The sequence below is a fragment of the Xenia sp. Carnegie-2017 genome, unplaced genomic scaffold (genome assembly GCF_021976095.1).
Source record: "Xenia sp. Carnegie-2017 unplaced genomic scaffold, XeniaSp_v1 HiC_scaffold_22, whole genome shotgun sequence".
In the NCBI taxonomy this organism is placed as follows: Eukaryota; Metazoa; Cnidaria; class Anthozoa; order Malacalcyonacea; family Xeniidae; genus Xenia; species Xenia sp. Carnegie-2017.
The window spans coordinates 15,225,673-15,239,002 of NW_025813485.1; the positions used below are offsets into that span (position 1 = coordinate 15,225,673).

Consider the following 13,330-nt stretch of genomic DNA (forward strand, 5'->3'; position numbering starts at 1 on the left):
TTATGTAATTGAAAGCATTTATGTCTTGAACTCTCTGTTAAATGTTCTTTTTATTCAACAGAAAGAAATGCTCCCGAGTTTGAAAAGTGAAAGACTTTTCACTTTTAACACAAATGAAAGGGTAATATAAGGTTGACTGTGATGGGTACTCCTTCTCCAAATATTACTTGCTACAAAGATAATAAAGAAATCATATTTTGCTCTGGCAAAGATATAGATAGTGCTGATTTGAACACTCAAGGTGCAACTCCATTGGCCTGTGATCGTGATCGATATGGATTAAACGGTGTACCTGAGTTAATTATTGAATCAATTTCTTTTGTGAGAGATGATGGAAACTACACATGCGTCGCCACTAATCCTGTCGGAAAGGACGTTGTTTCGTTTTATGTCGATGTAACAGGTATGAATGTTCATATTTAATTGATTTTATGATCTGACTTTCGTGTTTTCATGGTATAAAATTGGGTTGATTACCTGGTTGTTTCATATATAAAGATTATAAATAATACACGTTTTCTGTGGGGCAAAATCGATTTTTGGGTGTTAAGCTACAGTGGCCAACTGTGATTTTTTTACTTTTTTTGTGTATATTATGCGTAGATACTTTAGTCAATTTTATCACAATAAATTTTGTTGAACTATGTTTTTTCCTTTTATCGTAGTTTTAGATGGTTTAAACCACACGTATTTTGCAAAACGTGTTTGTAAAACAAGTCGTGAGTGTTGCTTGATAAAAAGACTTTTTTCTTTAATTCAACTGCTTATAGACTTCAAAAAACATATATTTACCATTTATACTGTAAAAATGGAGTTGTAAAAACAGAAGAACTAGGAAGAACGATATATGTTTTCATCGCTTATAGTTTAATGAAAACATATAAAGAATACGGAGGTTATAAAAAACACATGATTATTATGTAACAGCTCGCGAAAAAGACATTTACTAACTCTTTAAATTGATAAAATTAACACCTAACCCTACACCCACCCCTACCCCCCAACTCTGCGTCCTCCTAATTCTTCAGCAATGCAACCTCTAGTATTATCTATAATATCTGTGGTTCATAAACGTCTGTGTCATAAACATTCAGTTGTGGTCAGTGATGATCATTTTGTAAAACTTTGCTAAACCCTCTTAGCTAAACCCACATTTCGCTAAACCTAAGTGGGTTTTCTTATTAATAATGAGTTGATTCATGTTATCAATTTTTGCAGTGCCACCATCCATCAGCAGAGGAAATAGTGAATATTTCACAGCGCGACACAACACTGAAGGCGAGATTAAATGTATGATAAGATGGTCTAATCCAAGACCCAATATAACTTGGTATCAACAGATTGTTAGCAACAACAATGAACCTGTTTCAAATAACTGGATCCCTTCACAGTATAAGTCTTCGTTTAAAAAAGGAAATAACAAAGGACAATATGAAAGTGTTTTAAAGATACCAGCGACTGCTAAACAAGCTTCAATGTTGTTCAGATGTTTTGCTCAAAACATTCATGGAAATGACAGTAGAATGTTTAGGTTTCTGCGATTCGGTAAGATTTTCTTTTTATTTACATGAAAAATATTGTTTATTATTATTACATTGATTGATAGTGAAACGTTCGTTTCTTTGCTTTAGGAGATGATCCATTTAATGTTTTTCCTTCTGGGGATGTAATTTTAAATGAAAACGATGACTTTATGGCAATTTGCAGAGTAGATCTTTCGATTCGTAGTAATATTGCGTTTTACAAAGAAAATCCTCGTCGTGAAGTGATAAATAATGAAAGAACAAACATCACCATAAGTAGAAATCCTCAATATCGTAATGTTACAATGAAAATACGAAATATCAACATCAATGATTCTGGAACTTACAGATGTAGTGAAAAAGATGCTCTCAGTAATGAACGTGCTGTTGTAACATTGAATGTACGAGGTTAGTTGCTTTGAAATTTTTATCACCAAAAACATTAAAAAAAAGTTCGTAAAAAATATAGCGAATTCTCGCTGTTCAACACAAGGAACATACTTTTATCTTAGCATGAACTATCTAAACGTGTGAAATTTTGATATTATTTTTCTTTGACTTTGAAAGGTTATTCATTAACCACTTATGTATCTCTTTTGCATAGGTTTTCTTTGATTGCGATATAAATACAGTATGGCAGTTGACCTTTTAAAACGTCTTTAAAACGAAAGTAAAACTTAATAATTTTTGTAAAACATTGAGTCGAAATTTTAACGAACGATTATCCTAAACGATTATATATAAATTATACTTTGTGGTTAAAAACGTTCACAATAAGTACGACTAGCTCTTCCTTACTTAGGTTTGATAGAAAATGTCGATGTGTTTGGCTACCTACAGTAATTGTTTGTTTGCGAATCACATCCATACTGTTTGTAATTCAAACAAATTTTTTGTTTTACTATTCTACAGGAATATATCCTCCTGTAATTTATCAGATGAAAGATTCTACAGTGAATAAGGATAAAGATAAAGACGCAGAGTTGATTTGTAATGTGTCAGGTAATCCTCGACCCGAAGTAACATGGTCAAGAAATGGTGAAGAAATTGGTCGTGTTAGAATCACAAATTGTGAAACCCAAGTTCCTAACTATTACTTGAAGAATGATGGAACAACTCTTATTATTTGTGGCGTTGATATTTCACATTCGGGAAACTACACATGCTTTGCAAAAAACCAGTTAGGAAACGTCACAGCAACTGTTTATCTTAATGTTACTGGTAGGTTGACAATGTTTACACTGTTAGATTTTCTAAATGATAAAGTTTCATTGTGTTGCAATGAAAGTATATACGTCCTTCAACAAAATAATTTAAGGTTCATATGAAAATGTAGTAAGAATAGTTGTGCAATTTTTATTTAGGTAAACCAAAGATCGACGAACCATCAACTTTAATAGATGAAAGTCTTCTTGCCAATGAAAAGGAAAGGTTTAGTTGTGTAGCAAGCGGTAATCCTACACCTTGGGTACAATGGATTTCTATCGATAGTGATGTGAAGCTCACAGCTATAGCAAAGAAGGAAATAGTTTTGACAGTTGAAAAAATGAATAAATCTTACATCGGAAATTATTCTTGTAAGGCATGGAACTCGTTTGGTATTACAGAGAAGCGTTTGTTGTCACTAAGACTTCGACCTCAAGGTTGGTTGGAGATTTTGTTTTATGATTTAGCAGGATTTGCAGATTTTCATTTAGGGGATGTTTTATATTGACTTTTGCACTTATGAGTATTTTTCTTCATGCGGCGAAGTTGTGTATTAGAATATGAATTTTACAATTAGCACCTTTGTCTCAAATTTAGTAGTTCTAGCTGCATTAAAATCATTGATTTAGAATGCGTTTTTCAAATTCCTAGACAGAACATGGGCCATGCAAATACCTAAATATTTTTAACTTCTGTTTTTTGTGTAGATCCTACAGCGACGATCCAAAACGACGATGGTACATCACCAGGAACCATTGCAGGGATAGTTATTGGTGTTTCCGTAGTCATCATATTAATTATCATCATTGTTCTCTATAGAAAACAAAAACAAAAATTATCATTCTACAAACATCAGTATTTTCTACGTACTGGAAATTATTCAGTGAGTTGCAAATAGTTATTATTTTAGCTATGTAGTCTCGTTACACGAAACTTTTAATTCTTGCAAAAAATCAACTGCAATACAATTACTCCAATAACATATGGTTTCCAATCGCTCAATAAAAAATTCCTGAAGATTTAGCTTTCATCTTATTTCTTTGGTTTAGTCTAAACTGTGTCTAAAACTGCAGCGTATTTTTCTTTTTCAGATTGACCCCAGTATAACGCTTAATGAGCAAAGTATGAATTTACCGTACGACTCTGATTGGGAATTTCCTTTGAAAGACTCGTTATGGGTGATCGTCTTGGTGCTGGAGCCTTTGGAGAAGTTTACAAAGCTGAAGCAATGGGAATTTTAGCTTTAAATCCACGCGATAAAAGCAGCATTGCTGGTAAGAGAAGATCGAAAATACGTCGTACTTTAAGGGCAAGTCAAAGACCTAAAAAGAAAGACCATTTACAGCCTAATTCAACCAATGCCATTGTTGCTGTAAAAACTGTTAAAGGTGAGAAATTCTATTGAGAAAATTATGTGTTATTTTACAAACATTGAAATTTTGAGTTTTTGTTGTTCTCTTTTGAAAAAAACTTTGTTGTTCCTGTAGCTCATGCAACAGAAAGCGAAATACGTGATTTAGCAGAGGAACTGAAAATAATGATTCACATTGGTGAAAATAAAAATATCGTTAATTTACTCGGCGCTTGTACGAAGGGACGGCAACTTTATGTAATCTTAGAATTTTGTCCTCATGGAAACTTGCTGACATTTTTAAGATCCAAAAGATCTTTTTATGAAAGTACCTGGGAAAAGAAAATTTATGATCCAGAGAAAGAGTTTACTTTAATTGATATTGTTGGTGCTGCTTTTCAAATTGCCAAAGGAATGGAGTTTCTTGCTTCACGAAAGGTAAAATTATCATGTAAACATTTCATAAAATACATTTTTTAACAGATCTTACATGAAGTTTATGAATTAAAAACAATTTCTAATCCTATAATAACTATTCATAAGTAACTAACGCTCATTGCTTTCACAATAGTTTGTATTAAAACTAGAACATTGATAGAAGATTTATAATCTTTAATTATTTTCAGTTAATACATCGTGATCTTGCTGCCCGTAACATTCTTGTTGCTGAAGAATACGTCATGAAAATATCAGATTTTGGTCTGGCACGAGATATATATAAAAGCGATGTTTATGTGAAGACATCCAGTGGTATGTTACCTGTAAAATGGATGGCTGTAGAATCTTTATTTGATCGCGTATATACTCATCAAAGTGATGTGTAAGTTATAAATATGTTATTTTGACATGCAGGTTTTCTCAACTTTATTCATAGAATGTTTTTTATTCCATTTATTTCTAAGGTATGTTAATTGACACATTTTGTTTACTAACTTCAGTTGGTCGTTCGGTGTTTTACTGTGGGAAATGATGACTCTTGGAGGTACGCCTTATCCTGATCTACCACCTGAACAATTGCTGGATTTTTTAAACCAAGAAAAACGTATGCCACAACCCAATAAATGTCCGTTGGAAATCTATACAATTATGAGAGATTGTTGGCAGGAACAACCACAAAATAGACCAACATTTTCCAATTTGGTAGAGCATTTTGGAAGAATATTGGAACGACATATGGAAAAGGTATGGTTCTAACTTCAATTGAATTGAAATTTATTTCACCGTCATTCTCCCCTCTTCAAGATTTAGTGCTTTAAACATATATAGAGGACGTTGTTGTACATGTTGTACATATATAGAGGACATTGTGGTACATGTTGTACATATATAAAGGACATTGTGGTACATGTTGTACATATACGTATTTATATTTGTTGTATGTATGATTAAGACTCTATTGACTTCTCAGTAAATTATTTGTGTCTAAATATACATTCTAAAACAATTTAAGATGGAAATTGAAAAATCTAGTTCTTTTATGACGACATAATCTGCGCTATTTAATATTACTTAAGTATACGTTACAATAATTGAAGATATACCTTACCCTGAATTCATTTGATTCTTGTGCTCAAGTGAACCTGCATATGTTTGCAATTCTTGATTGTATTCTCTAGTGATCATTGCTGTGTATACAATGTCTTTGGTCAGCCATTTACCATACTGCCTTTATTACACAGTCAATGTTTTCAATGTTATTTCATCATTTTTAGACGAATCCATATTTACACGTTGAAGCAAGTGCTGAGGAGATTGAGGCGGCAAGGGAGAAAGATGAATTATTGAAAAAAAAATCTGATTATTACTTACAACCATTGCTCATTTCCAATAAATTACATGGGTTAGTACTCTCTTCATTTACAGTTCTCTTACTATTTACAACGTAAGCATGTTTTTATTGAAGAATATTTACTCTATAGTTAACTTTAACAATATATTATGTTCATTTTTAGCTATGACTCCAATGCACCATTACCCACCCCTCCCACAGATGCATACACGGCACCTACAGTTCCTTTACCTGAAGTTGCTGTTGAACCATCAACACAGAAATTAAAAGATGCTGGTTCTTACGAAAGGCTAGCAGACGATACCTCTCCACGAAAAGAAGCATCTTATAAGAATGAAGAGGCAATAAGATTAGAAAATATGACAGCGACAAATCACAACGACACTAAAGATGTTCAACAGCCTGAGAAGATAGAGTCCATTGTTTGAAGCATATTTTTTACATTATTTTGTGAATTGGAAACGAAGATACGTGGGAACTGCCAATTGAAGAATTTTAAGAATTGCTAAGTATCGCCTTCCTATATTTTGTTGAAAATCAACAATTTGGTAAACTTTCTGAAATCGTTTATACCACAGTTGAAGGAAAGCTAAGTTATTTGGACGGACTTACCTTTCTTAAAACCAATGTAAATCTCAAACTTCCATGGTTGGCACAATGCAAGTCTATACATCATGATTAACATCATGTAAGTTTCTACACCATGATTGGCACAATGCAAGTTTCTACACCATGGTTGGCACAATGCAAGTTTCTACACCATGGTTGGCACAAAGCAAGTCTATACATCATGATTACCACAATGTAAGTTTCTACACCATGATTAACACAATGTAAGTTTCTACACCATGGTTGGCACAATGCAAGTCTATACATCATGATCAACACCATGTAAGTTTCTACACCATGATCAACACCATGTAAGTTTCTACACCATGGTTGGCACAAAGCAAGTCTATACATCATGATCAACACAATGCAAGTTTCTACACCATGGTTGGCACAAAGCAAGTCTATACATCATGATCAACACAATGTAAGTTTCTACACCATGGTTGGCACAATGCAAGTTTCTCTACACCATGGTTGGCACAATGCAAGTTTCTACACCATGGTTGGCACAATGCAAGTTTCTACACCATGGTTGGCACAATGCAAGTTTCTACACCATGGTTGGCAACATGAAAGTCTCTACACCATGGTTAGCAACATGAAAGTCTCTACACCATGGGAAAACAGCATTTTACACATTGTTTGCTTCAAATAGTTATAAGCCAATTTAAACTGATTTCACCAATGTAGTATAAGGAGCAACCCCTATAGAATTTATGTCTTGTGATAATTATAGTTTAGAAATCATTAATTGTTACGTACTAATGATTTCATGTTATAAATTATCGCCAAACGTACATGTTTCATAATGTCCCTCAAGGTCCTCATGTTTTGTATGCCACTGATATCCATCAACGATTTAAGGCGACTTTAGGATTTTGAGTTAGTTACAAATCACAAAGTAAACGTTGATGATTCAACGTTTCAATTGAAATTTCAGCTGACTAACTTGGATGATTATTTGTAGTCGCGTAGTCATGTTTGATCAAGCTACAGATAAGAAATCATCTCTAAAAAATAAATCTTAATTTTAAACTGAAACGCTGAAGGAGAAATTATTTGGTTTATTTCTCAGAATCGTGATCTGCATTGATCTTATATATTTTGCAAAGATACGAATTTTTTAGGTGAAATTTTTAAATTTTAGGCAAAGAACAATCAACAGTTATTGCTATATAAACTAAGTTATATCATAAAAAATTGCACTACTTTCAAACAACTAACTTCTGAACTTCAAACATGGATGTTTAGAGGTTTTATGAAGTACATTAAATTTACTTGTTCTGTCTTAGTTTATTTTATAGATTGAAACCGATTTTAAAGTAACTTGTTTTTTAATTTTCATTCGGACCTAGATTCTTTATATTGCATTTGTTGTTAACATTTCCCAGGAGACAATTTATAGAGTCAAAATATCACCAAATGAATTATTGTGTCTTGATTTTTCCATGGAACTCATAGCTATGTTGAGTTTGCAAGATGTCTTTGTTTGTCGTAGTATGTTTCATCCTTTTGTCCATTACCTGAAGCAGACAATGAAATTGAAAATTCCATTCAATAATCAGCAAATAACCTACATTTTTAAATTATTGCTTTTGCTATTGTCAGTGAGCCATTGACCAAGAATTTATGAATTGTATTTCAAACGGTCCAATTCTCTTCATGTATTCTTAGAAGAGAGGCATCTCCGATGAAGAAGCTTAAAGTTTGATTTGAGTTTATGCTTCTTCTAACTTAACGAGATAGTAGATGATTTGTCTGAGCTAAGAGTTTATTTAGTGAAAAGATTACTGGAATAACATGAATGAGTTTTAATTCGAAAGATTGTAGCGTTCCTTTTCAAGCAGGTATCCGTTTGGATATATTTAATATTTGACATTTTCGTAGTATTTAAAAGTTTCCTTTTATAATATAAACATGATAATTGGTAATATGATTATGATTTGTATTATTTCATTAACAAAAATAAAACTGCTCATTTCTAGCAAAAAGTTAGGGTAAAATAAGAAAAATTGGTGCCATATATATTTAAATATCCAAAGTCCTGAGAAGTCACACGTTTGCAGTAACGACAGTCAAAATAAGATTTATAATGATAATATTTATATGTTTTCACTAAAAAGACTTTCTCTATTGTGCTCTTTTATCGTTTATTGTATAAGTTATCGTTCATCACTAGGGCAAGCATATGGTGCAGTGGCGCGCTGTCAATTTTTTTTGTTGGAGGAGGGCGGGGGGGTCGCAGAAACCAATATCGGTAACGAATTTTGAATAGAGGACAGAAAATTTTTCTATACTTGTAACATTTCATCAAGTTATAGGTGATTGAGAAAAAGTGAAAAGTATAAAAGTTATATATCGTGGATCATTTTTATAAAATTCTCCTTTATTAGTTGAGAAATATTTTACTAAAATTGAATTGCAATGGACATATCAACGGAACAGATTGAAGCACATGCTGCAATTCTTTATATTGCATTTGTTGTTAACATTTCCCAGGAGACAATTTATAGACTTAAAATATCACCAAATGAATTATTGTGTCTTGTTTTTTTCCATCGAGCTCATAGCTATGTTGAGTTTGCAAGATGTCTTTGTTTGTCGTAGTATGTTTCATCCTTTTTGTCCATTACTTGAAGCAGATAATGAAAATAAAAATTCCAATCAATAATCAGCAAATAACCTCCGAATTTTAATTGTTGCTTTTGCCAGTTGCCAGTGAGCCAATGACCAAGAATTTATGAATTGTATTTCAAACGGTCCGATTCTCTTCATGTACTCTGAAAAAAGAGGCATCTCCGATGAAGATGCTTAAAGTTTGATTTGAGCTTATGCTTCTTATAACTTAACGAGATGTTAGATGAGTTGTCTGAGCTAAAAGTTTATTTAGGGAAAATATTACTGGAATAACATGAATGAGTTTTAATTCGAAAGATTGTAGCGTTCCTTTTTAGCAGGTATCCGTTTGGATATATTTAATGTTTGACATTTCGTAGTATTTAAAAGTTTTCTTTTTATAATATAAACATGATAATTGGTAATATGACTATGATTTGTATTATTTCATTAACAGAAATAAAAGTGCTCATTTCTAGCAAAAAGTAAGTAGCGTAAAATAGGAAAAATTGTTGCCATATATATTTAAATATCCAAAGTCCCAAGAAGTCACACGTTTGCAGTAACGACAGTCAAAATAAAATTTATGATGATAATATTTATATGTTTTCACTAAAAAGACTTTCTCCATTGTGCTCTTTTATCGTTTATTGTACAAGTTATAATTCATCACTAGGGCAAGAATATGGTGCAATGCGCGCTGTCAATTTTTTTGGAGGAGGGCGGGGGTCGCAGAAACCAATATCGGTAACGAATTTTGAATAGAGGACAGAAAATTTTCTATACTTGTAACATTTCATCAAGTTATAGGTGATTGAGAAAATGTGAAAAGTATAAAAGTTATACATCGTGGATCATTTTTGTAAAATTCTCCTTTATTAGTTGAGAAATATTTTACTAAAATTGAATTGCAATGGACATATCAACGGAACAGATGGAAGCACATGCTGCAAGATTAATATTGAACGCTTGCTTTTTAACATTGTTGCTGTACATTATTGGTGTACAATTTCGTAGGAGCACAATACTCATAAAGTATGCCTAAACATGTTTGCTCTATAGAAATTTGTCGTGTATTTTAAATGTTTAATGATTATTAGTGTATCACCGAATCGCTAAATTGGCTTCATTATCGTTGCGAAATTGTCTGAAGACAAGAGGTAAGTAGATATTAAGATATGATAATTTATGATTAGATTTCCAGTTTAGATGAAACATTAATGCTGTAGCATTGAAATTCAAGATGGTTAAATTGCTATAAGCTCTACATTCTGTTTCTGCATCTTAAGTTTTTGCTTGAAGCTACGAAGGCAACATCGACATGGATTTTTTGTAAACAATGAAAGAATGTAAGGGTGCAGTCGTTTAAAGAGAATCATTCACCTCGAAGACATTATTTGGGCTTGTTTCTTATAAGGACAGAACATTTTTATGATCAAACTTAAGATTGAAGCCTAGGCAAATGTAATTCTAATTTAGTTGTTATCAGCAGATCTGTGCTAGTTTTTTGTTTTTATATTTAGATATTTGTATTCGTAGTTTTTCGACGGAATAAACAGTTTTAAAAAGTTTATGAAAAAAAAACCCGTTTCTATTCAAAATTTAGAAAATATGTTTTGGTACTCCTATTCATACACAAGATTTAGAAATAGATAAAGATTTAGTATGCGAAATATAAAAAAAGCTTTAAGCTGACTGGTTAATTTTCTTCATGCTGTCCCTTATTAAAAGACACGGCGGACGACTTATAAAAAAAATCAATAACAACATCAATTTTTTGATATTTTCCTTACTATATAATAGATGATACTGTATGAATAAACGAGCATGATCTACAGCAAAAAAATTCGTGATGAAGATGAGATTCATCACCAAAAATGTTTACTTCCCAAATTTCTTATTCATTTCCAAAAACAATTTCCTAATCCACTTTTTTGTGTGCTGTAAAACCAATAAATTCTAAAAACAAGGCTTAATTTCCACGCTTGTAAGAGAGATACAAGGAGATGTGTAGGGATTGGCGTATATAATTTCTGCGTTTGCATTTAAAGTTTTTATCCATCAGCAAAGAAAAAACAGATAAACCAAATATAAACCAATATGCTTCGATATTTTGATATTTACGATAATAATAGTTGTATGTTTTCACTGTTCTATCATCGAACTTGTGCAGCTATGATTTTCCATACAATTGCAGTTTTAAGGATAAAAAATGATGCGTTTTGTTGTCATCTTGTGGTTGATGCTTGCCGTGACTCTTAAATTGGCCGTTCAAATCGGGATGGAACAAAAGTTTGAATTTTGTGAAGATAAATGGAATGTGTTTGTTCAAGAAAAAATAAATCGGAAGAAAGGTGCGGAAATTTGTCTTTAACTAATGGTTGCATCGAAGAGAAAAATTATCTTTGGAACGATTCAGGATGTTCAGTGAAATTTGTCCACTTGAAGGTAATCTATATATTTTACATTTGCCTTTACATACGTACTTTCATATAAAAGTTTACTGTTGGAGAAGATTTAATTTGCAAAACCTAAGGTAGAAAAAGGTATACTTGTATTTTTTTACATATCTATTGCGTATGCAAAACTCCAGACCTACGTACATTGGTAACATTGCTGTATCAGAAACATGGATTTCCTCACTAAAGAGTCAAGTTTAGCAAGATCGAATGGTTAAGTCGTTGGCTTTTTAGTCTAAAAAATAGAAATTAAACTGTTTTTCAGTTTGATTCCGTGGCTACGTTCATCGTTAATGGATGTAGCTTGTCATGGTCTGTTTCTTATGCAGATCGAATGACTTTGTTATACATCACTCTCCTGCTACATATGGTAATACGACCATGCATGTCTATTTTTGTTTATTAAATAAAATTTTTCAGGTAAATGTTCGTGTGCAAAAAATGTCGTGAACAAAAGCCTCGAAGGTGGGAAACGAGTAGCAAATATATATTGGAGTGAACCGGAAAACTTCACTTGTCCTCATAAATACATAAAAGAAGGAGAGGGAAAGTCGAACATTAGTTCTCCACAGTCGTTCTTAAAAGGACAGCACAAAATTCCGTACAAGCACTTTCTGTATGGTGGAAAAACTTCAACATGCTATGTTCATATTAACGTTATATGTAAGTATAACCATGTTTGGAAATTGGTATGAACATATAGATCATATATACAGAATAAGTTGTTTGAGAAATATACAACTTGCGGTTTTCGTCAATTATGCACTCATATTACTTTGGAATTTTGATTACATAAAGAAGAGGAGTCCCGATAACAACACTAGACATCGTTTTGACTTCAATATAAAGTTGAATTATGTCATGCATGTCAAAACGTTGATCTACCTTAAAAATAAACTCATCAATCTAAGTTGAGCTAGGAATACGCGTGCAAAATTTCAATGTAAGAAGTCGAAGTTCATTCGTGAAAATCATAGTAAAAATGTAGCTTTAGTTCAATTATAGTTGAAATTATCGTTTTGTTACAAACAAATTTTTAGCAGCTCAAAAATTGTGATCATTTCGCACACGGGCGGATCTAGGATTTTTCAAACATCAGTCATAAAACGTCGGAGGCATTCCGCACCTGGGGGTCTGAGGCATTCTCCCCTGAGAAATTTTGAATTTTAGAGCCTTGAAAATGCCATTTTCAGCTTTTTAGAGCAATACAAAATGTATTTCGTGGGCATCGTTTTTGCGTAAAAACAGCACATTCTGCTTAGGTTTTTTTCAAAAATAAATGAAGTGAACAATACTTGAATGTTTTGCCAAATATTTAGGCTCATTATCATGCCATATATATGGCTCATTAGAATGTCTAGGAACTTAAAATTTATTTTACAATAATGCTATTCCAAAAAAGACAAAGGTAGGCATAGACCCACCTAAGACCCCCATTCAAACCTCTATGTAATGAGTCAAGTTAGAAATGTGGTACTACAAAGGACAGTTCATAGATATAGAAAAGCTCAAACTTCAAACCATGCAAGTTTATTGTAACCTTTTACCCATCTCCACATACAGTGCCAGCAAATTCACCTTTTGAAAAAAAACTCAAAATTTTTTTCTTCCAAAGATTAAGCAAAAATTATCAGAATGAAATTTGCAATTAAGGACAGCTTAATGCCATCAATGTTTATTAGGCATTTCACTAGACTATTATCTCCTGTAAGTATATGCAAGGTGTGCTATATAGCAATCACTAGTAGCATTGTATTTGCAAATACAAACAGAA

The 13,330-nt window shown here is 32.4% G+C and overlaps 1 protein-coding gene and 1 pseudogene across 1 annotated transcript in view; both read left to right on the forward strand.

Moving 5' to 3' along the window:
* Window positions 1–122: 122 nt before the first annotated feature.
* On the forward strand, window positions 123–7,772 carry LOC124447214 (annotated as a pseudogene).
* Window positions 7,773–11,516: 3,744 nt separating this feature from the next.
* The window catches only part of LOC124445198 (MAM and LDL-receptor class A domain-containing protein 1-like), a 40,326-nt gene continuing 38,512 nt past the window's right edge, over window positions 11,517–13,330 (forward strand). The window contains exons 1-2 of the mRNA XM_046995906.1: window positions 11,517–11,545; window positions 11,977–12,219. Of these exons, the coding sequence (XP_046851862.1) occupies window positions 11,518–11,545; window positions 11,977–12,219 (271 nt within the window). The 5' untranslated portion in view covers window position 11,517. The remainder of the gene's footprint in view (window positions 11,546–11,976; window positions 12,220–13,330) is intronic.